We start from the raw sequence: 22,052 nt of genomic DNA, 5'->3' as shown, positions 1-22,052 counted from the left end.
TCAGAAGAACTAAGGCAGGATGGTCATAGGGGGAGCAAATGGCACCTGTCCATGGCCACCAAATCCCTTCCTTCTCATAGCCTCCAAGGCAAGGCATGAGGCAACGAACAGATCAACAGCAAGAGCATCGTCTTAACCAACCGGAGACATGTAAATGACCCGGAGCAGGGCTGGGTTGCCAGTTGGCGGCGTTGGTGGTGACATCACACTCCCACCCAGCACCAAGCCTTCCAGCAGCCATGAAGTCAGCTTTGCAGAGCGGTGGCACCTCCCCCACTCGCCACGTGCTGAGCCAAGAGGAGCATGGCACTGCCAGGGCCGGGGCCGGGTGCCAGCTCGGATTCCACAGCTTCCTCCTTCCTCCCACATACACCCCCCTCTGCCATCACTTCTGCTGCAACCCCCACACACCCCGCCTGATTGCGTCTCAGAGCATTTCCCCCCTGAACACAAGATTTCTGTTTCTCATATAACACATAAGCTGTGGTGTGAACTTCTGGTAAATGAAGATCTTATTTAAAACTGTGCGCTATCAGGGGAGGGGGAGAGACAGGTTCCAACACAGCTCAGCCGTCTTGCCAGGAAAAGGAGGTGCTGGGGCTGTGCACAGAGCCACCCACCATTCCTGGGAAGTCATTGGAGAGGGCCTGCAGGGCTCGGGGCAACCCTCCCAACTCATCTTCGAGGGTCAAACAGGGTATCGCTTTCTTTATCTGTGCAGGAGGGGAGGGCAAGGAGCTGACCCCCCTTGGAGGTGTGGGCTTGCCATGTGGAACTTTGCAGGGCTTTCCAATAATAGCAGAACTGTGGACCAGAGAGGCCTTTGGAGATGATCGGGTACTGGGGCCCCTCTACCTTAGCAGCACAACACAACCGCCTGGATTGCTTTTAAAACTCCCCATGCCCAGGCCAGACCCTAAGACCAATGAAGTCAGAATCTCTGCGTGGGACCCAGGCAGAGGTGATCCCACTGTTGAGCCAAAGTTGAGAACCTTGGAGTGTGTCTCTTTTTAACAAGAGGGGTGCATCTGCATCACCTGGGGTGCTTTATCAGAATTCATATGTCAAGACTTCCAATCTCGAACCTCTAGGGGTGAAGGCCAGGCATGTGGATTTTGAAAAAGGAGGTCTGTATGTACAACCGTGATTATTCAGTCACTGAGCATCTGTGCATTGAGAGCCCATTCTGTGCCAAGCACTGTTCTGGGCATAGTGGGGTACTACAGTACTGACATGGCCCTGCCCCCATAGAGTTCACATGGTAGGTAGTGTGGTGATGTGATAAACTCGCAAGCACATAAGTACATATATAAATAGCAATTCCAGGTGGTGCTAAGTGCTAGAAGAAAAGTAAAAGAGGCAGAGGGACCAGGGAAGGGCTCTCTGAGGAAGGGATATTTGAGTCAGGTCCTGGATGACAGGAAGGAGCCAGCCACACCAAGTTCAATGGAATAGTACTCAGTCTAGAGGCATGTTTACTGACGTGGGAACTGTGGACTTCCGTCAGCTGCTGAACCCACACTCTGGTCAACCCCTCTGTTTACTGGCTAGACAGGAAATGCTGGGGAGAGGCCAGGGTCACAATTGCCTTCTCTGGCCCTCATGAAATTCTACAGGCTGTTGGGCTAAGTGGATTTTAGGAAATGTACAGCTGAAAGCTGTAAGGGGCCCCAGAGATCACCAGTTCAACTTCCTCGGTGAACAGATGGGGAAACTGAGGCTCAGTGAGAGGCAGCGATTTACTTTGGTGGGGCACCTCTGAAAGGGTTACACGGGTCGATGACCCCACTATGGAGCTCGCTTGCTCTGGTCGGGCCCATTGTCCACCTCTCCTGTTTCCCCAAATTCCCTGATTTTGCTCTTTGTATAAACAACCTGTGTGTTCCAGCCATGGTATAAGCCCATGACATGCCCAGGGAGCTTGGCTGGTGGGTAATCATCTCTGTGAGGGTGGGGAGGTCCTTCCTCCCACACCGGGGAAGCCCATCAAAGGGCAGACAGAATGGTGCCAGATAAGGCAGTGGAATTTGGAATTTAGTGGGATCTGGAATTTCCCTATGGGGCAGGCTGGTCCCAGCTGTCCACCCATGGTGAGCATCAAAGGAAGAGTATGACTTTCCAGGGAGGGGGCAGGTGGCCCAGGATCAGAGGCCTGATGCGGCGGGGAGAGCAGAGTGGGCAGAGAGAAGGTGGCTGGCTGTCTCTGGAACATTCCTGCCCGGGACAGGCAAGCTAGGACCCAGGGTCACTCTGTGGACAGACCATTGAACATGGCCACTGGCCTGTTCTTGCTCAGCCCCGATTTCCACCTTTGAATGTGGTGCAGCCAGGAGCGCTAGAGGCCAGGGGCTACGCGTTCTGGGCTCAGGGCCTTCCCTCCCCGGCCACAGAGTGGAGAGTTCCTGTTTCTTGAACAGGTGGACATCTACCCTCTCTGACCAATCAGAGCTGAATCCCTGACAGCTCCTCCCACTCTCCTGCTGAGCTCCCTGGAGGCAAGATGAGATGCCCTGGAAGGACGATCTAGAATAGTCTAGAATGCTTCTTTTCTTAATCCTTCTCAGCCATGCAAGAGTGGACAAGGGTAGAAAATCAGGCAGCCACACAGAGTCCAGAGATAACCTAGGCAGGTCACCCCCCCACCTCAGTTTCCCCATCTGTAAGAGGGGAGTGAAAACATTCCCCCTGACGGCTTCACCGGGTTGTTGAGAAGCTCAGATTCACATACACGTGAAGGTGCTTTTTGCATGAAGCGCTCCAGGCAGGTGAGTGACCGTCACTACCCCGACACCTGGTGAGTGGGTGGGAAACCAAATGGCATGGGGCGGATTCTCATGACCAGCTCTCATCCAAGTGAGGGGGACATGGGGCCCTCAGGTGCCTCTTCATAGGGTCTGTCAGGCTGTGGTTCCTAGGAAGCTCTGAGGACTGCACTCCCTCCCCCATCAAACTACAATTCCCTTGAAGGAGCCTTGGAAAGGAAGCCCAGGGCAGTGAGTCGGAGATGCCCAAGCCCGGGAGAACTTCTGTTTAGCCAGCGATTTGCAGCGGTGATCAGGGCCCCCAGGGGCTTCGGTGAGCACTCTGATCCAGTGGGCCATGATGGGGAGGGGGGGAAAACAGCTCATTTCAGGCTTTCAGCAGCCCCTCTACCTGGAGAGCCAGCCCCTCAGCTGATGCTGCTCTTCCCTTGGCAAGTTGTACAGGACCCGGGGGGATGGGGGCTGGGGAGGATGCTGTCAGGGGTATAATAAATGACTTATTGACTGGTAAGCAGAGTTCTCAGGGCTTGGAGCATGACCTTCCGGCAATTACGCCCTCCACTGCCTGCCCAGGGCTCCCTCCTACTATGTGGAGGCTGAGGTCCAGCTCAGCCCCTTCCCCCAAGACCACTCCGACCTGCAGGGGTCTAAGGCACAGACAAGCGCTGCAAGGCTCCGAGGTGGCCCTGGAGCTGCTAATGAGCCTCCCCATGTGCCCATATGAACATACATCCCCTTGGACCAATGCTTAAAATGGCACAGGTCAGGGAGAAAGGGGCTGGCATGTTGGCTGTGACAGGCCTGTGGGAAAAACCCAGTTCTGTCCATCCATCAACCACTCTCTACTGAGACCAAAATCACATCGGTGGAGGATTCGGTGTTTTGCAAAACAGCTCCAAGTTCTTCTGTTTACCCACCATGCAGTCACTCACAAGTCATCACTGAGCCGCTGGCATTCACCAGGATGGACATCCAGGGAGGTAGAGAATGGGTAAAACCTGGCCCTGGCCCCGGGGAGTGGACACTGAGTGGGCTCCTGGGAGGAGCACTGAATCTGGAGTCGAGAGACTGGGATTACACCCAGACTAGGCTCTGACATCAAAGTTGGGAGATTAGGGTGGGTCACTTTCCTCCCCAGAGCCCCATTTTGGTCCTCTAAGACCTTCCTCCCAGAGACATTACAAAGATTAAATGAGACAATATGTGTAAACTGGTCCACGCGGGCATGAGAGAAGGCCCAGAGCTGGAGGAAGGCCAGGGGCTCAGAGCGCCTATTACACACCTGGCATGCAGGTGGAGTGTGTGTCAATGGGACCCTCATAAGTCACGGTGACAGCAAATTAAGCAGCCGCCTCAGCATCTTCTGCGGTTCTGTAGCTTTGTATACAATGCAGCTCTGTGTGTGTGTGTGTGTGTGTGTGTGTGTGTGTGTGTGTGTGTGTGTGTGTCACAAGGGACTGCAAAAGGAGGATCGGGGCTTATCTGAGGCCCAAGGGACAAGCTGCAGGCCCTGCAGGTAAAAAAATTACACCATACCCCACATCATGCACAGCCATTTGCACACCACTTCCTCTCTTCGAGGCGAGCGGTGTAGGATCCATTATCCCCTGTCTACAGAAGAAATTGAGTCCCACAACCACATAGAGCCAGGAGTCCCAATTCAAGCCAGGGCAAGGATGGCACTTATGGGTCCTGCCCCTCTCCATTTTACTTAGGGGACACACAGGGAACGTGTCCCCCACACGGGGCTCACTGCTTGCATCTATAAGCACAGTAGGGAGGGGCATCTGACGAGGAAGCAGAATGTATCCAACAGGCCATGAAATGACAATGACAATAGAGGTCTGGGGCAGGCCTGGCATTACACCCATGTTTTTTCTTACATTACAGGTAGCATTCTCTAGATACTATTTTGTGCTTTACTTCTTTTGCTTGTCAGTATGTCCTGAGAATCTCTCCACATCAGTTCATGGAGACCTTCATCATTCTTTTTCATAGCTGCACAGTACTCCCGTGTGTGGCTGCACCATAGTTTATTCAACTACTCTACGAGAGAATTCAGGCTGTCTCCAATATTCTGCAATTACAAACAATGCTGCAATGAATCACCAGGTGACTATGTATTTTTGTGCTGACAAAGGTGCGTGTTAAGGGAAGATTTCTTAGGATTGCTGGGTGGAAAAATACAGTGTATGTGCAGTTTTGTTCAGTGGTGCCAAGTTATCTATTATATATAGGATTGTACAACTTGCATTTCCACCAGCAATGTCTGAAAGTGCCCGTTTCCCACAGCCTCTTCAACAGAAGGTGTGGTCATGATTTTTCATTTTTTTCCAGTCTTGTGAGATTTGGCCTCTCAGGGCTGTTTTAATTAGTAGCTTTCTAATTATGACATTTTTAAAACATGTTTTTCACGTGTTTGAGGATCAGTGTTATAGCCTATTTTATGAATTGTCTGTTCATGTCTTTTTTCTACCTTTTTATCAAGTTGCTGCTCCTTTGTCCCTCAATATTTTAGAGTACTTTATGTACTAGGGATATTAGTTCTTTGTGACATGTTATTAACATTTTCTCCCAGTTTGTCAAATATTTTGTCCTTCGACTTTCTTTAGGGTGCTTTATAATAAAAAAAAAGATTTTTAAGTTTTTATGGAATAAAAATGATCGATTTTTTTCTTATTTTAATGGCTCTGGACTTTGAGTCATAGTTAGAAAGCTTTCCCTACCCCAACACTAACGAGGAATTCACCCAAATTTTCATCTCATACTTATTCATATCTCTGTTTACTTTCAGATCTCTCTAGTCCACTGGAGTTTATTTTTCAGTATGGTGTGAAATATGAATCAAATGGTATCTTTTTCCAAATGGCTACCCAATTGTCCCAATACCACCTATTAAAAAGTCTGTCTTTATCCCAGTGATCTGAATACCACCTTTGTCATACACTACATTTCCTATATATTTGGGTCTGATTCTGGACTTTCTCTCATCTTTGACCAATCTATTTGCCCATTCCTGCACCAGTTCCACACTGTTTTAATTAGAGGTGTTAGTATGTTTGAATATCTGCTAGGGGTAGTTTTACTTCTTCTTTACCCACCCTTATGCCTCTGATTGATTTCTCTTGATTAATTGTGTTGGCTAATACTTCCAGAATAGTGTTGAATGATAGAAGAGATGGTGGTCTCCATGTTTTATTACTGATCTTAATGGAAATGTTTTTAGCTTTTCCCATTACATAGATGCTGGCTTTAGATCTAGGGTATGTCTATTTTATCAAGCTAAAAAGTACCTCATAATCCCTTTTTTCTTGAGTGTTTATACCATGAATGGGTACTGAACTTTGTCCAAAGCTTTTTCAGCATTTACAGAGATAATCATATGATTTTGTTTACTTAAGATTCATTAATATGGTATATGATATTAAAATGGCATATTGTTGATATTAATAAATCAATTTTAATGGATTAATATTAATAGATGAACTTTGAACCAACCTTGCATTCCTGGAATACAACAGATTTGGTCATTATGTATCATTTTCTTAAAAAAAAAAAGGAATTGGATATCAATGTTGACACCTACCATTTATTAAACACTTTCTCTGTCTATATGCATTATCTGACTCAATCATGAAGATATCTATGGGAAGCAAGTTTTACTATTCCCATTTCAAACGTGAGGAAACCGAGACTAACAATGGTGAGGGAGACTGGCCAACACCACACAGCTAGCAAAGAACAGAGATAGGATTAGATCTTGGGTCTCAGTAATATATGGGCAGCGTTATTTGGCTGTTCTTTAGATAAGCATATATTAAAAATGCTTATTATTTGACAAGATGTTGAATGGGGAACATCTCTGTAGGAACTGGGGCGAGAGTCTCCCCCTACGTCCCCAAATCTTGAGCTGCCCTCTTGAATCCACCCCGCTGAGCTCAGCAGAGGCATGGTGAGGGGCCAGCGAGTGCCAATGCCGCCAGAAAGTGTGTAGTCAGCAAGCAGTCTGCAGGGTGCCCCCAGGGTCTGCAAAGCAGGGCAGCACGCAGCCCCCCAGGCCCACCAAGGTCCCTCCCAACCTCCACCTCGCTCTGTCTTGGCATTTATGTCTCAGGCTCCACACGGTGTGGGAGCAACGTGGAGAACGAAGACTGGTCCTGGGAGATGCTGGGCTGGGAGGAAACCAGTGCAGAGAAGAAAAGCCTCACTCACCCTCCACTCCCTGCTGGTCCCGCCTGCCCTGTTTTCTAAGAACAGGCAGCCGGCCGAGGGATTATGTAACTTCTGGTGGGCATGGCAGATGGTGTGCTGGCTTGGACACATCAAACCCAGCACCGACACTAACCTTCCTTGACATGGCACCCCGGCCTCCTCGGGTCTGGGGTGTGGAGCATGGAGAGGGATGGGAAGTGACCCAAACTCTTGTCATCTAGCTCAACAGCCATGGCCAGCCAGGCCATGGGGAGATGCCAGGGCCCACCCACCAGCAGGAGGTTCCAGCCAGGGATACGGGAACACGGGCCCTCCCCTCCCTGCCCTACAGCAAACAGCTCTCAGGAAGTGCTGCACAGTCCCTGGGGTAACAGACCCTGCTCGGCCCACCCCCTTCCACCTTCGATCAGTGGCGCCCGGGGTTTAAAGAGCAGCTCCCAAAGCACGTCTCTGAGTGTTTTCTCCCTTAGCCCTGTCTAGCATTCAACTTCTTTTATTCCTTTTGCTGATGGGTAAACTGAGGCTCAAAGAGGGTGAGTGATTTGCCAGGCACACAGAGTTGGCCTTAGAGCTGAAGCTTCCAGACACTCCGAGTCCAGGGCTCTTTCCAAATGCATATGACAATGCAGGCTTCGCCCCTCACTATAACCCCCAGAGGGATCACCACGTCACTCCGTGGGCCCTCTGAGCCTCTTATTGGTATAATAATATTCCCCATCTTGAGGGGAGCATTGGAAAGAAGGTGTAACCAGTGGTTTGTGGATTGATTTCCTCCCAGGTAGAAAGAAAAGGAAACTGAACTCTAATGACCATGCTCCACCTTGTTTGATGTCCCACTGGTTTGGTCTCCCCAACAACCAATCAGGGCCCCTATTTTACAACAAGGTGATGCAGGCTCAGGGGATTGCATTTAGTGTCAGAGCTAGGACTCCACTTGGTTGTCTGCTTCCAGGGTGGACTCTCTTCATATGGACAGAAGAGGGTACTGAAGCCCAGAAAGGGACAGGGATTAACTCAGTGTCACACAGCAGAATAGCTGCATGGCTAAGATTAGAATCCAGGTGTCCCAATCCTCAATTGAGGGCTCTTTTTGTTGTTGTCTCGTGTGTGCATGTGCGCGTGTGTGTGTGTGTGTGTGTGTGTGTGTACACTGAAGCGTGGTGCACCAGCAGAGAAAGGGGTCAGATCAGATTTGCAGCAGGGGTCCCTATGTCCAGCAGCCCCAGCTGTCTTGGGCTGCCAGGCAGGAATCTCAGATGAGCCTGTGGTAGGCAAGGGCCTTCAGGTGCCCAGCTGTGAGGGTGGTAGCTGCACTAGGCCTACGGCTACCTTGGCCAAGGGCCTAGGGGGATTAATCTCCCAGGGATGCTCCTATATGTTAGCAGGGGACGCAGTGCCAAGGAGAGCCTGGCTCAACCAGACCCTGATGCCAAAACTGCTCCCCTGCACCAAACCCAGCTCCTGCCAAGAAGCTGGTAGCAGTTGCTCTAGAGGGCTGAGACCCTGCCTGTGGGCCTTCAAATACATTCTCTAAGCCTACACCTGCTCCCAGACCTCAGGGCCTGTGTCCATGCAACAGGCATCCTCTGGAGCCACGAGAAGGCAAGGTGGAAGGGCATGGGCAGTGGGCTTGGGAAACAAACATGTTAAAAGGGCCTGGACCAGCCATGCTTTATGAAGGCCACCTTGCAGATAAGTAGAGTTTACCAGCCCACCACATCCGCTTTCTCCACACAAAGAGGCTGAGGGCACTTGATTGTAGTACTTGATTAATTCTTTGTGCTCCAGTGGATTTAGTGAGTAAATTCTTTCCTACCTAGGGGCTGACCACTAAAGACCTGGCTCTGACTCCTATCATGCCTGCTACATTGTAAGTGCTCAAGGAAGACAGGAAGCAGGAGAGAATAAGGAGAGAGCAAAGAGGAAGGGAGGCTGTAAGCAAAGCAGTGAGAATCTCCTATTCTAATTGTTTGGTTCCTCTTCCATAGGAGCAAGTCCACCACAGGAGGGATTGAATTACAGCAACCTCTTGGGTAAGTGAGGTCTCACCATGAGTTCCTCATTCACCCATTCTACAGTGTGTACCAAGCACCTTCTGTGTGATGGGCACCAGCAAGCAACACGTGAGTGAGCAAAATCAGACACATCAGACCCAGCATCCCTAGTCACCTAGTGTCACGGCTGCTCTCCCATCACCCCGTTGTTTCAACCCCATCCTGTTTCCACCCATTGACCCTGCCTTCCCGTCCATCCCAGGGCCCTGGCTTGGTGACAAGGAAAAAGAGGGGTGAAAGGCTGCCCCACAGGACATATCTCCCCTCCCCCATTCTCACTCTGTCTCTGAGTCTCACTCTGCCCTGCTGTGTCAGAGAATGAGCAAACGTAGGATGGGGGAGGAGGCCAGGAGCAAACTTTCCTGAATTTCTGACTCAACTTCTTGTAAGCTCCACTTCCTCCATGGGTGCTCAGGCCCCAGGCTGGGCAGGCGGGCGCCTCTGATTACATTACAGTGCTGCCTCCTTCAGCTTTGTCTCCTGGCCAGTAATGCCTCCAGACACCCTTGGGGCCTGAGGGTTGCAGGTTCCTGCATGATCTCCGCAGAAGACATTCCTACCAGACCTTGGGGATGCCTCCTGGTATCCACCAGGCCCAGGTGGGCACCAGGGACCAGAAAAGGTAGCCTCCCTCTTCCTTCCCCTCTCCCTGGCTCTCCACTCAACCTGGAAGCTGCCACCTGGGATTCTGTCCCCTTGCTCTGTCACCCAGAGGTGTACAAGAGAGAGAAGCAGGGCCCAGCCCCACCCAGGGGTCAGCCAGATAGGGGGTAGGGGAGAGGCAGGCAGGAGGGAAGTCAACGAAAATCAGTGGAACCTACTCTGTGCCAGGACTACACGTGCTATCTCATATCACATCACTGTCTGGTGAAGGCGGCGGGGTCATCCCCACCTAATAGATGGAGACACTAGGGCTCAGAGAGGTTGAGCCTTCTGGCCCAGACACGCAGTAAAAGTCAAATCCTTTCATTCCAAAGCCTTGGCTCCTTCCACTGTACCAATAAGGGACCCCTGGCTCCAGAAGTCTTATTTTACCAGATCATCAGATACGAGCCAGTGGCTGAATCTGGAATTTGTTTCCTGGGTGGATATGCCAGACATTTCTGTCCCATACCTTCACATACACAACCCCTACCATGAACGCCCTCTTTGTTTACCCAAACTGTGCTCATCCTTAAAAGGCCAAATGTCATCCTTCCCTCCTCCAGGAAGCCTTCCCTGACCAGCCACCCACAGGAGCCTTCTCTCAACAGCTTACGCATTTCCTGTCATGTCACCCAATATTTGGCACCAATAATGATGATGATGATGATGATGATGATGACAATGAACGTTACTGAGCACTTAGAGCGTGTGCATCACTTGTACGCATGATCTCATTCATCCACACAACAATCTGATGAGACTGGTGCTATTACTACTCCCATTTTACAAATAAACAAACTAAAGCTCAGAGAGGGTAGGCAACTTGCTCTAGGACACACAGCTAAATGGTGGCACAGTCAAGATTTGAACCCAGTAGTCTGATTGCACAGCCTGTCCTCTACACGCCATGGCAACTCCCTCCCAGTACACACACATCTTGGTTAGTCCTTGAATGGGCTCCTCTCTGTTGCATCATCACACACAACTCTTGCCCCCTCAGCATCACAGGCCTGGCACATGTCTTATGCTTCAAGAGGCAACATAAAGCCCAGCAATTCAAGAGTCAGGCTTGACCCCAGAGCCCAGCACTTGCTCAGGTTGGATGACTGTCTGTGTGTGCCATGCTGTAGGGCTGGGCTGGTGTTCTAATACCCCGTGTAAGGACAGGGTGGTTCATTCCCTACTCCGAAGATCAGCTACACTGAATGGTGAGGCCAGGTCTGGGCAGTCTATTTCTGCTACAACCTCCAAGGGCCCCCTTAAGCCTTGGGGAGCATGGCAGGGTAGGGGCAGCAAATGCGTCTTCTTTCACATGCTTAGGCTGCCTCTGCTGGTGGGGTCCTTCTCTGCCTCCTGGGCCCTATTTGGTGTCTGGGGCTCTTGGCCTCCGAGGCAGAAGATGCTTATGGAGCAAGAAAAAGGGACCAAGGTCCCAGAGTGTGATTTATGGCTTGAGAAACAGAGAGACACCCAGGGCCGCATAATGCTCACAAGGGCTTTCCAGTCAATATATTGACTTTCTGGAGGGGACTCGGTAAACACAAGCGGTCTGGGCCTTGGCTACCTCTGTCTCTCGTTGGCTGCTGGGGCCTCTTCAGATAGAACCAGACCAAAGGAAAAAAAAAAATCCCATAGCCCTTGAGGATCATCCTTTCACCTTTCCCCCACCCCAAATTTACAGATGGGGAGGCCAACCAGGACCCACAAAAAGAAAGGCACTTGCCCAAAGCCACGCAGCAGAAGGAAGGCAAGAACCAGAGCCTCCAAAGTCCCAGGTCAGGAGCCTGTGGGCCTCTAAGGCTCCGAGCTTCCTCCCTCAACCCCGCTCCTCCGGAGGAACACGGCTCAGGCTCTGCCGGGCTCTCTCCTGGGGAGTGCTCCCTGAGCACTCACGCTAAGCGCTTTAGCGTACATCAGGTCATGTGATCCTCAAACAACCCTGTGAGGACGATATTATTATCCTCATGTATAGATGAGGAAACTGAGGCACAGCATGGTTCGGTGAGTTAGTAAGTGGCAACGCTGGGAGGCAATGTTAACCTCCTCAGAATTCCAGTGGGCCGTGCCATGCACCCTCCTCACCTGCAGCTGAGGCCCCAGGGAGGGCCTTCTGTAAAGAAGGGTATGTAGAGGCGCTGGGGGTCCTAGAGGTGGTGATGACAAATGAGCCTTCCCTCTCTGACTGGCTCAAGGGAGTGGCTAGTCCACAGCAGAAGGCAGAGAAATATGCTTCCCCACACCCCCACCCTCAGCATAACCCCTACCACGGCTTAAAATGTATTTTCTGGGTTCACTCCACCTTCAAGAGCCACAGAGAGAGAATCAAACAATAAGAAATCTTTTCCTTTCAAGCCCCTGCCTTGGGTCTCAGCTGTAGCCAGAGGTAGCTGAGAAGGGCAGGTTCCCAAGGTGCACCCCTTCATTGAGCCTGCGAGGCCCAGAGTGGAAATAGGACCAGGGGTTGGCTCACCAAGGGTGGGTGCCCGCCAGGATGCTGACCGTGCCCGTTACCTGAGAATAGGAGAGTTCTGGGGGGTGAGCAAATCTGCCCAGGTGCCCCAGATAGCTAGCCCCCACCCCATCTTTTTTCTTCAGGACACGCTCTTACGAAGACCTGAAAAGGAGAAAGGCAAGGTCTGGCTTGCATCACCCCCTCCAGGAAGCCCCAAGGCTTAGAACCTCACTCTTTACTGTGCCCTTCCCTGCACTGCTCTCACTGGCATCCAAGACTCTCTGGGTGTCATTTACCATTTTGGGAGTGGACATCATCATCCCGCACAGACAGTGACCTCCTTGAGGGCTGGGGTCAGGGATGCTCTGGCTCTGACCCAGGCCCCAGGTCCTAAGTGGCCAACCACCTTCCTGGTGGGGCTCTTACAAGGACCAAGTGGTCCCACCTATAAGAGGGTTTTATAAACTGTAGAGCAACATGAACTTGGTGGAACTGTGGTTTCCTATAGGTCCCTGTTCCACAATGCCACATGCTATCCTACAGTTACGGATGGCAGCCCTTTGTATAGGCAGAAGTGGGAAACAGGGGAACCCTTTGTGACCAAGGAGGTGGGAAGGACAGTGGAGTCTGGGGCTCATGTGCCTGTCTGTGTCCCCTTTCACTGCTTCCACGGAGAGGCCCAGCCCAGGACAGCCCAGCCGTGCCTGCCTCGGTTGGTCTCCATTAGGGATGCCACTCACTCAAGCTCTGCCTTCTTCTTCTCCAGCAAATTCTAGAGGAAACCTCACTCCCCCTGGAGGGCTAGAGCATGAGGCCCTGCTGATGCTCTGGGTAAGCTGGAAGCTGACTGAAGCAGACTCCAGGACTCAGGCCCCCCCGTCCTCATGGGGGCAGTCACCAAGCTCCTGGGCTGGCTTTAGGGCATTTCTATGGCCAACACACCCTCAGGCAGGCCTGTCCTATCTGCCCCCAACAGGGAAAGCTGGCCTCTGCCCTTCCAACTTGAGATCCTGCCTCTGGGACCCGATCCTTCTCACAGCCCGCAGCACAGGGCAAAATGAAGTCTCCTTAGCGCTGAAGGGCAAATGGCCCAGGTCCTATCTCAGAGAGGCATCCCCAACAACAGAAAACAATGGCTGGAGCTTCCCATGACTCACACTACACATAGCCTATTTCTATTTATACACAAACATACCACAGCCATGCCCATGTACACACTGAACCTCCCCACACACTCAAACACACACACATCGCCACGCACCTGTATACAAAAGGCACAACCTTTTCAACACACACATCCACTCCTCCTGCACACAGCACCGCCACACCCCCAAACACCCAACACACCACACCTACCCTCACCTCCAGCTGCACACTCCCACCTCCACCCACCTCCTTCATACACGTTTCCCCCCCTCCACACACACACACACGCACACACCCCCCCCTGAGTACACACTCTCACACCCACAGCCCACCTTCCTGGAGAAGTGAGCTGCTGAGCTGCGCAGCAACGGAGAAGTTGTGAGGCGCTGGGCAGCCTGTTCTGGGAGGTGAGAAGAAGGGGGGGCTCAGCGTGCTCACTCCTTTGGTGGCATAAGAGTTCCCAGGGCTCCAGCAGACAGATTTAGCAGGGCCGGGGAGGGGGAAGGGGATGATGTGCGCACAGGAGGAAGGCAGGAAGGAGCCGACAGTGCCGAGGTGTGCAGCCAGGACAGCTGCCGTGAACGAACCCCACGAGCTGCAGAGATGCTAATCAGGCCAGTTGGTGGGCAAGGGTAAATCTGGGAGTTCCCAGCAACTCAGTGATTTTGGCGAGAAGGAAGAGGAAACAAAACGGGTGGAGGGAGTGGGAAGGCTGTTGATTTATGCCTGCACTTCAGCAAATGTTTTCCCTGCCATTAGCATCACTGAAGCAGAGGATCGGAAAAAAAGGGGCACCGCGGGGACCTGTGGCTTGACTTCCCTGCCCTGCTGGGGGCTCAGTGACTGGGGCATTGCTGGGCCGGAATTCAAACCCAGCGCACAGCCCAACTGCCAGCAGGGAGCCAGCAGGGCCAGCTCTGGGTTACCAGACTTCTCCCCAAAAGCCCAGAGGGGATCACCTGGCCAGGGCTCAGGCTCACCAAAATGTGCCCGTCAAGGAGAAATTCCGGAGGCTCCCAGGGGCACCCGGCTGAGTGCAGGCCCCAAGGGGGCAGGAGGTAATGCCCCAGCTTCACAAGCACATCGAAAGGGTGGAAAGCACGAATTCCCTCCAGCCTCCTGAAATACCCTTTCTTGTATTATTGTAATTATGGTAGTTTAAATTTTCCTTAAAAAAATAATAATAAAAAAATCCAAACAGAAAAGCACAGAGTGCTCTAGTTTGGTTTCATTTTGCCTTCACAGCTTTAATGACTCTCTTTGTGGAAGCTGTTTAGGAAGCTGGTGAGGAGGAGGAGGAGGCCAGGAGAAGGGCCAGCACCAGCCTCCCACTGCTGGCTTCCTCCTCTCCCCCCCCTGGGGCCATCGGCCTAAGCAGCCAGCAGTTTCTCTTTACTCCCCAGCCCCAGCCCCAGCCCCCACAGGCAAGTTCCGTCCCAACCTAAGACTCCACCTCACTTCCCTTCCCTCCGAGGTGTCTCCTTGCTGCGCGCGCCAACCCCAGTGCTGAGGTTCCAAAGACCATATGTTTAGCCAGCAGGTCCTGGGGGAGGTTCTAGGCCAGGCCATTCAGAATCACCAAACTTGCTCTCTCAGCACTTGGAATAGAAGGCGGGGGTGGGGTAAGGGTGTGGGGGACCTCATTTTAGACCTGACAGCTGGGAAGGTCATAGTGCCCCCCAGTCACCAAGGAGGGTGGGGAGGAGATGGGCCTGAGGGAGCTTGGCTTGTGCGTTATCTCACCTGGGGCAGGTTGGGGCAGTTGCTGAGAAGATTGGTTTGGGGGATCAGGGGTGGAGCTATCATTGGGCACTTGCCTGGATTTAGGGCTTCACCTCTGACCTTTGGCCCTGCCCTGTTCCACTTCTCCTGGGTCCATGCTCCCAACTCCCCTGTGGCCCCCATCCTACTACAAGTCCCTCTAACACAGCTACCAAACCAACCTTCTCTTTAGCTTCCTGCCTTAGCTGGTGCCTGGATTTCAGAATCTCAAGCCCAGGCCCCTGATGGCAGGTCTGCAGCTCAGGTGGAATGAAGCAGCCAGAAGAAGTAGGCTGAGGTTTGTGAGGCCTGAGTTCTAACACCAGTTCTATCCCTGAGCCTCAGTGTAACTCTGGGCAAGTCAGGACCTGTCCCAAAGCTTCGGTAGTTAAATAGGTAGGTTGGAAAAAGGGGAACTGCTTTGTCCTACAGAATTCCCAGTTTGGGGGTGGGGAGTGGAGGGAGGAGATTATATAGGAAATTCCTCCCTCCTTGCAGTGGTACTTTCACTTTAGTGAGAAACCCATAACGACACTCTTGATTTTCCATTTAAGTGAGATGGGTGTTTGCTGTGGTGCAAACGGAGCCAAAGAAGACCAGGCCCTGCTCTCCCCCCTCCCCCCACCCCCACAGCAGATACACTGGGAAAACTCCGATTTTAATTGCACTTTAAAAAGAAGTGTTATCATGACACCTCAGTTCCTTCTCTACCATCCCAGTCAGAGGCCAAGGAAAGGCTCATTAAAAGCTCCAGGAAAGGCTGAGGGGTGGGGCAGGAGGAGACTCCCAGGGCCAACCGAGCTTTTGAAGCGGCCTCTTCTGTCAGTCACTTGCTGATATCTCCTTCTAAGGGTCTGGGGTTTTATGGTTCCAGGTTTGATTTCTCCACCATCAAACTTCATGCCTTAAAAAAACATTCTCATATTCACTGGGGATGGGAGTGGAGGCAAGGAGAAGTGCCTGCCATCTGAGAGAAGGTTGGACACCTACCAAGAAACAGCCCCCTCTGTGGGGACAGCCTTTTCTGCCTCAGATTGATCTTAGACTTACGGTAGAGAGGTAGATGGTGCCAAAGGAGGAGTCCAATGTGGCCTGAATCAACCTGGCTATTGGATAGGAGCCCTGCATACACGTCTGTTGATCGGTTGGCAAATGAAGGAAAGCAAGACTGGAGGGAAGCCAACGCTCTGGACTTGGGTTTCCTCATCAGTGAAATGGGACTCATGAGGGGTCCACTGGGAAGACTCACAGAACATTTTGAAAGATGCTCTGTGCCTGTGGCATTAGGGTTGCAGAGGAGGAAGGGGTGCGTTTTTCCTCCTGAAGGCAAGTTTCTAAGGGCCCCACATTCTGGGCAAAGGCAAAGCTGCAGGCCAAGCCCACCAGTTGGCCCCTCTCCAGGCTGGTGGGCAGGCAGCCCCTGCTGGGCTAAGTAATGAGCACAATTCCAACACCAGTTCTGCTCGCTAGTGAGAAATCAAAGCCCGGTATTAGAGGCCATTTCTGGCTGGGCACTGTTCGTGCCCAAATCCATCAAAGCCCTGGGCCTGGGGTTTCTTCTGGGGAAGATGGGGGCTGGACGCTTTGTTAAGCAGGAAAGGCAGGCCACCCCCAGTCTCCCCAGCTGAGCCTACTCTGCAGCTTCAGAGAACTCTCCCGCAACCAGTCTTGTCTTTCTCCTGCTTCCCTGAATCCCCCACCCCCAGGAGCCTCGTATTTATTCCTGCTCCCATTGCCCCGCTGCTACAAAAACAGCTTCCCGAGACCCAACCCTGCCCATGTGCCATTTACAGAGACTTCACCCTACCCTTCAATCACCTCCCCTCAAACACCCTCAAACCAGAAACCAACACCCCAGCCCAGCACCTCCCACATCCAACTGCACTCTTTATAAAAGGCTGGTCATTCAGCAGCCTGCCCCCCAACCCCCATCATTACCTTCCAACTTCAAAACACTGCTTTAAATACCAGAGTCTGCTCAAATCATAATTAACTTGGATCAAATGATTGTGTCGTAACTTTAAAATACAGGGCTGAAAAAAAAAAGCGGGGGGAGGGGGGTTTTGCTAAAACCAAGCCCTCACTCCTGGGCCGTGGGAATCATTAATTCCAGAGTGAGGGATCTTTGTCTATTAGCAACGGAAGGGGGGGGGGAGGGCTGCGTCATCTCGTCCACTTTCTGCACCAGTTTTCCTGCCCCATTCTCAGCCTCAACTCAGGACTCGGTGCAGGATGCCCCCACCCCCTCCCCTCCCTGGGAACCGAGGCACCGCGTGGCCGCGGCCAGCCCACCTGCTGGGTTCAGGAACCACAGAAAGGTTGGTTCCCGTGCTTCCGCCAGCTCCCCAGGAAGACGCAGCCCCAGTAGACCACGCCGGGCCCAGCTACAGGCGAGCGAAAGGTGTATAAATCCGTGGCGGGAGAGGAGGGGATATGGGGCTATATTTTAAGGCACCTTACTGGGTCCAGAAGAGCTGTACCGAGGAGGACGCACCGTGTCTGCTCTCGGGACAGGGACAATGTCAGTGACCCGCTTAAAAGGAAACTCGGCAAGATTATTATTACGTACCCCCCCACACACACACACAACACCAACACCCAGAAAAAAATATCCTTCCAGACCTGTGGGTCCCATGATCTCAGGAAAAAAGCTGTATGTGCAGGATTCAGCACTACCCCCCACCCCCCAATAGCCAAAGCCCTTCAAGCTGGCCTCCTCAGCTGGCGGAGCCGACCAGTGGCTCCGTGCTCCGCAGGTCTCTCTCCCGCTCTCTCACCTGGGTAAGCCGGGACCTGGACTAGGAAGTTGCCCACGAACCGCAAGCGAGCGCACACCTGGGCGGTGCAGTGGTAGTTTTTCTGAGGCGCAGCCGCCTGGCGCGCGGAGAGCCAGGGGTCCCTTGGAGGCGTGTCCTCCCGGAGGCGCAGACCCCGACTCCCACACCCGCTCCAAGGAAAAGAAGCGATCCCTTCCTTCCAAGCGCAATCAGGAGGCTTCGGCTTACTTTGAACTCTCTGGCCTGCGCCCTCCACTAGGTGACTGGGCCATCGCCCACTTTGGTGGGGCAGGGAAATCCACCTTCTAACTTGGGCGCCCCTGCCGCTTTCCCTGCGCGCACCGACGCGGCAACCGACCATCTCAACTTCGAGGCAGAGTTAGAAGCAAGGGTCTCTCCCTTCGCCCTCCTGCCCAGTCGCTTCTTACCTGCTAGGCTCAGTCTCGGGTCCCAGCAGAGCAGCAACGCCAGCAGCAGCGCTCCCCGCGCTCCGCTCCGGGCCCACATGCTCCCGTGGCCCGGCTCGGGAGCCTCTCCCCCGGGGCTCTCTCCCTGGCCCCAGCCTCGCCGCCGCCGTCTCCGCCGCCGCCGCCGCCTCCTCGCCGTCCTCCCGGGCGCCCGGCCGCGCCAGCCCGTGCCCTTCGTGAGGGCAGCGGCAGCCACACTGCACAGAGGGCCGCCGGGCGCTCGGAGCGCGATGGGTGCCGGGCGCCTGCTCTCCAGCCAGGCTCCGGCGCGCCCCTCTCTGCGCTCCTCAGGCTCCGGAGCTCCGAGCGCTCCCCGGGCTCCCGAGCCCTGGTTCCGAAGTTGCGCGACAGAAGGTGAGTGTGCTCAGCCGTGCTCGCAGCGGCTCAAGCCGCGCCGTCAGAGCCCAGTGCGCGCCTCTCTGCGCTCTGCCGCTGCCCGCGGCTCCGGCGCCCTCCCGGGTCCCCGCCGCCTTCCACAATGCCGAGCACTGCTCTTCGCTTGCCTTAGAGAGTTCGCGAGCGGAGGGGCACCGCGCGCTGCGGGGCGGGGCCTGGGCAGGCGGGGGCGGAGCCTGCGGAGGGGGGGTTGTGGTGGGGACCCGACGGCCACCTGGGCGCGGCCTCGGCATTACTGGGGCCCTTGGGGGGGGGGGGGACCTCGCGAGACGCTGGGCCGGGAGTGTTGGAAAACCCGGCCTCTGGATTATAGCTGGAAGCGGAGTCTGCTCAATTTTCTTTTCTAAAAACTAAGGAAATGTACCTTTGTGCTATCCTTTGGCTCGGCTATTGCAGCTTTCTTTTATGATTAAACTCAGGAGGATTCTCACTTTTAGTTCCCTGGCATGCATTAAGCTCTACGCCTTCTACATGTGGCGGTCTTACCAAAAAGGCTCCCTAAATGAGAAAATCTCTAGCATTCAAGTCCTGGTTAAGGTGGGGCTTATAGATGTGTGAACTTTGGCACAGATTTGGATTATCATGAATTGGCCTTACTTGTCTGTATGACCTTGGGCAGAACTGTTTCCTAGATCCCTCTGAATCTCTGGCAGCATTCAGGTCCTAGAATGTTAACAACCCAGTCCCCAAGTGACAGTGGGGCAGCCATTTTTGGTTCTGTGAATTTGGGCTCTACCCTTTACCTACTGTGTGACTGTGAACAAATTACTTAACCATTTTGCTGTCCCCTTCGTTATTGTCTGTAAAATGGAGAATAATGATAATAGCTATTTCATAAGGGGATGTAGAATTGAATGAAAAAAAACCCCAAACATATGGAAACTGCAGCACAAATGTCAGTCATCTCTCTTTCCAAGATCTCCCCTCCCAGCCAGTCTGATTCCTGGGGAAAGTCCTGGCCACCCAAGGGTGGGCCAAGGAGCATGTGGGGCCAGGTGGAGTTTGGGGATGGATGTCTTGAGATTGAAACCCAGAGACATCAGAAAGGGTGGATCAACTGGCAGAGACCGTCTATGTGCCAGGCACACGGTTAAGCACTGTATACGCATCACCTCAGTGAATCCTCACAACTCTCTGAGGTAAGTACCATTTATATCCCTATTTTACAGATGAAGGAGCTGAGGTATAAAGATGTTATTTGCCCAAGATCACACAACTTTGAGTGAGTGAGTGAGTGAATGAGTGAGTGAGTGAAAGGGGCAGGAGAGATGGGATTGGAAAGAAACCCTCTGAGCAGGGGAGGCTCCACTCCCACACCTCCTCTGGGACTGGGTTGGGCTGTGAGAAGGGGCTGGCAGCCTGCAGGAATGCCTCTTCCACCTGGCCCTGATCTGTACACTTTCTAGAGCTGGGATCTAGAATCACTCCTTAAATACAGGTGCAGCAGGCTGCTTCAGGAAGGAGTGAAGGGGGTCAGGGAGGGGTCCAGCCAGGCCCAGGAGCCAGTAGGGAGTGAGCTGGAATAGGGCCAAGAGTTCCCAGGGGTGCTTCCTAGATTGGAGGAGGAAGGACTTGGGGCCAGACCTGTAGGTTGAAAGGGGACCCTATGGGGGCAGAGAAGCAACAAGGATTTGCCCCAGCTTTTTCCCCAAAGGAGAGATAAAGGCAGGACTGCTCAGTGCCCCGGCCCCCCAGCACACACACACACACACACACACACACACACACACACACACTGCCCCACAGGGTTGGGGTCTGGAGCATTGGCAGCGGGTTTTGTAATCAGTCCAATTTCCCAGCCCTCTCCCACTGGGCACCCAGGGAGGGTGGATATGGATGGAGTGGGACTCCCTGGGGAAGGACTTTGGCCAACTGAGAAAGGTTCCTGTGGGCAAAGGTGGGTGGGTTATTTTTAGCCTGACCCAGGACAGTCCAGGCAAGGGCAGTGGATAAAAGAGTCAGTAGCTCATCATACCCAGCCAGCTCCCATACACATACACACCCCCTAGATAGTTACAGGGCACGCCTCACTGATACACACCTCCAAAGGCACATGCAAGTAAGCACTATAAAGGCATACAGGTGCAAAATGACCTTCCCAGAAACATCAACGTACAAACAGGTACCTAACTGCAGAGACAACCACATACCTAAAGCACAGGACTCAAAACAAGCACATACATACTCATATAACCAGCACCTAGGATGATGTCCTGCACATAGTAGGCATACATCAGTACTTGTTGAATGGACCTATCAGTGAAGCTGGGGAGAAAGGAGAGACTGATCAAAGGGGCTGCGGCCTTGCCAAGTGACCCCTACAAGGAGCCTCCTACCTCCGCTCCGTTTCCTGGGTGCCTGGGAGGCCTGAGGCTGGAGATGGTGCTGCAGACTTTGTGCAAGGTAGCTGCTTTGAAATCCGTCCCAGAGCCAGTTTGGACTCGTAGTGGGGACTGCAAATGCTTCTATTAGCTCCCTAATTTTTCCCAAACCAGAAGAGTGTGTGGGAGACAAGAGTTCTGGAATCCAGAGCTGATAGATGACCAGACCTGGGTCTTCTCTTACCTGCTGGGAGAACTTGGGCTGGCTGCTGAGCCTTTCCAAGCATCAGTTTCCTTCGTCATAAAATGGGAACAATTACTGGCTCTTAGGATTAAAAAGAATATAAAGAAATCCCCTACTCTGGTTGAATACAAGCAACCTATTTGGATAGTAATGAAGATTTAAAGAGTTCCCGGCAGGCGCCACCGGCGGCTTTGGGTGGCGCCTCCCTCTGAGAGCCATACGCGTGTGCTCACAGGCTGCCACTAGGCGGCGCGCTGCAGCTCACACCTTCGCGGCGGCTTCAGCATCCAAGCTGAGACGGTGAGTCCGGAAGGTATAAGCGCCCCCGCTTCTACCAGGCGGCTGCTCAGGAGTGGATCTCGCCCCCCACACCCGCCCCGCCCCGGATTGTCAGTGGAAGAGGGCTCTCAGATGACTGGGTTTGCAGGCTGTTGGGTGGGAAAATTTTGGGGTAAATTCATAATCCCTCCTCTGACCTCTCCAGTCCAGCATGGACCCCAAACGCCAGGACGCTGGAGAGGGAGGCACGTAAGGATGAAGTCCTTGACGCTCTACCACCTCTTTGAAATAATGTTATTGTAGCTAATGTTGAGCTCTTTCTCTGTGCCCTGTACTCTCCTGATCCTTTATATGCTGACAACAACTTTATAAGTACCGTTATCACCCCCATTTACCAGATGAGGGAATTGAGGCACAGAGAGGTAACTTGCCCAACGTCACTTATAGCTAGTAAATGGTGCAATGGCAAATCCAGACACACAGGATCTCAAGCTAGGACTCTTTTATGTTTGAGACAAAATTCACATAACATAAAA

At 52.9% G+C, this 22,052-nt stretch overlaps 1 protein-coding gene across 2 annotated transcripts in view; it reads right to left on the bottom strand.

The window, feature by feature from the left end:
• UNC5B (unc-5 netrin receptor B) overlaps positions 1-18,791 on the bottom strand; it is an 82,364-nt gene extending 63,573 nt beyond the window's left edge. For both annotated transcript variants that reach the window (XM_019625317.1, XM_019625327.1), the window contains exon 1: positions 18,238-18,791. In XM_019625317.1, coding sequence (XP_019480862.1) covers positions 18,238-18,316 — 79 coding nt within the window. In that variant the 5' untranslated portion in view covers positions 18,317-18,791. The remainder of the gene's footprint in view (positions 1-18,237) is intronic.
• Between the last annotated feature and the right edge of the window lie 3,261 nt (positions 18,792-22,052).

This window comes from Hipposideros armiger, unplaced genomic scaffold (genome assembly GCF_001890085.2).
Source record: "Hipposideros armiger isolate ML-2016 unplaced genomic scaffold, ASM189008v1 scaffold_15, whole genome shotgun sequence".
Classification (NCBI taxonomy): Eukaryota; Metazoa; Chordata; class Mammalia; order Chiroptera; family Hipposideridae; genus Hipposideros; species Hipposideros armiger.
Note: the sequence above shows the minus strand (reverse complement) of the source record. Positions and strands in the feature narration are given on the sequence as shown.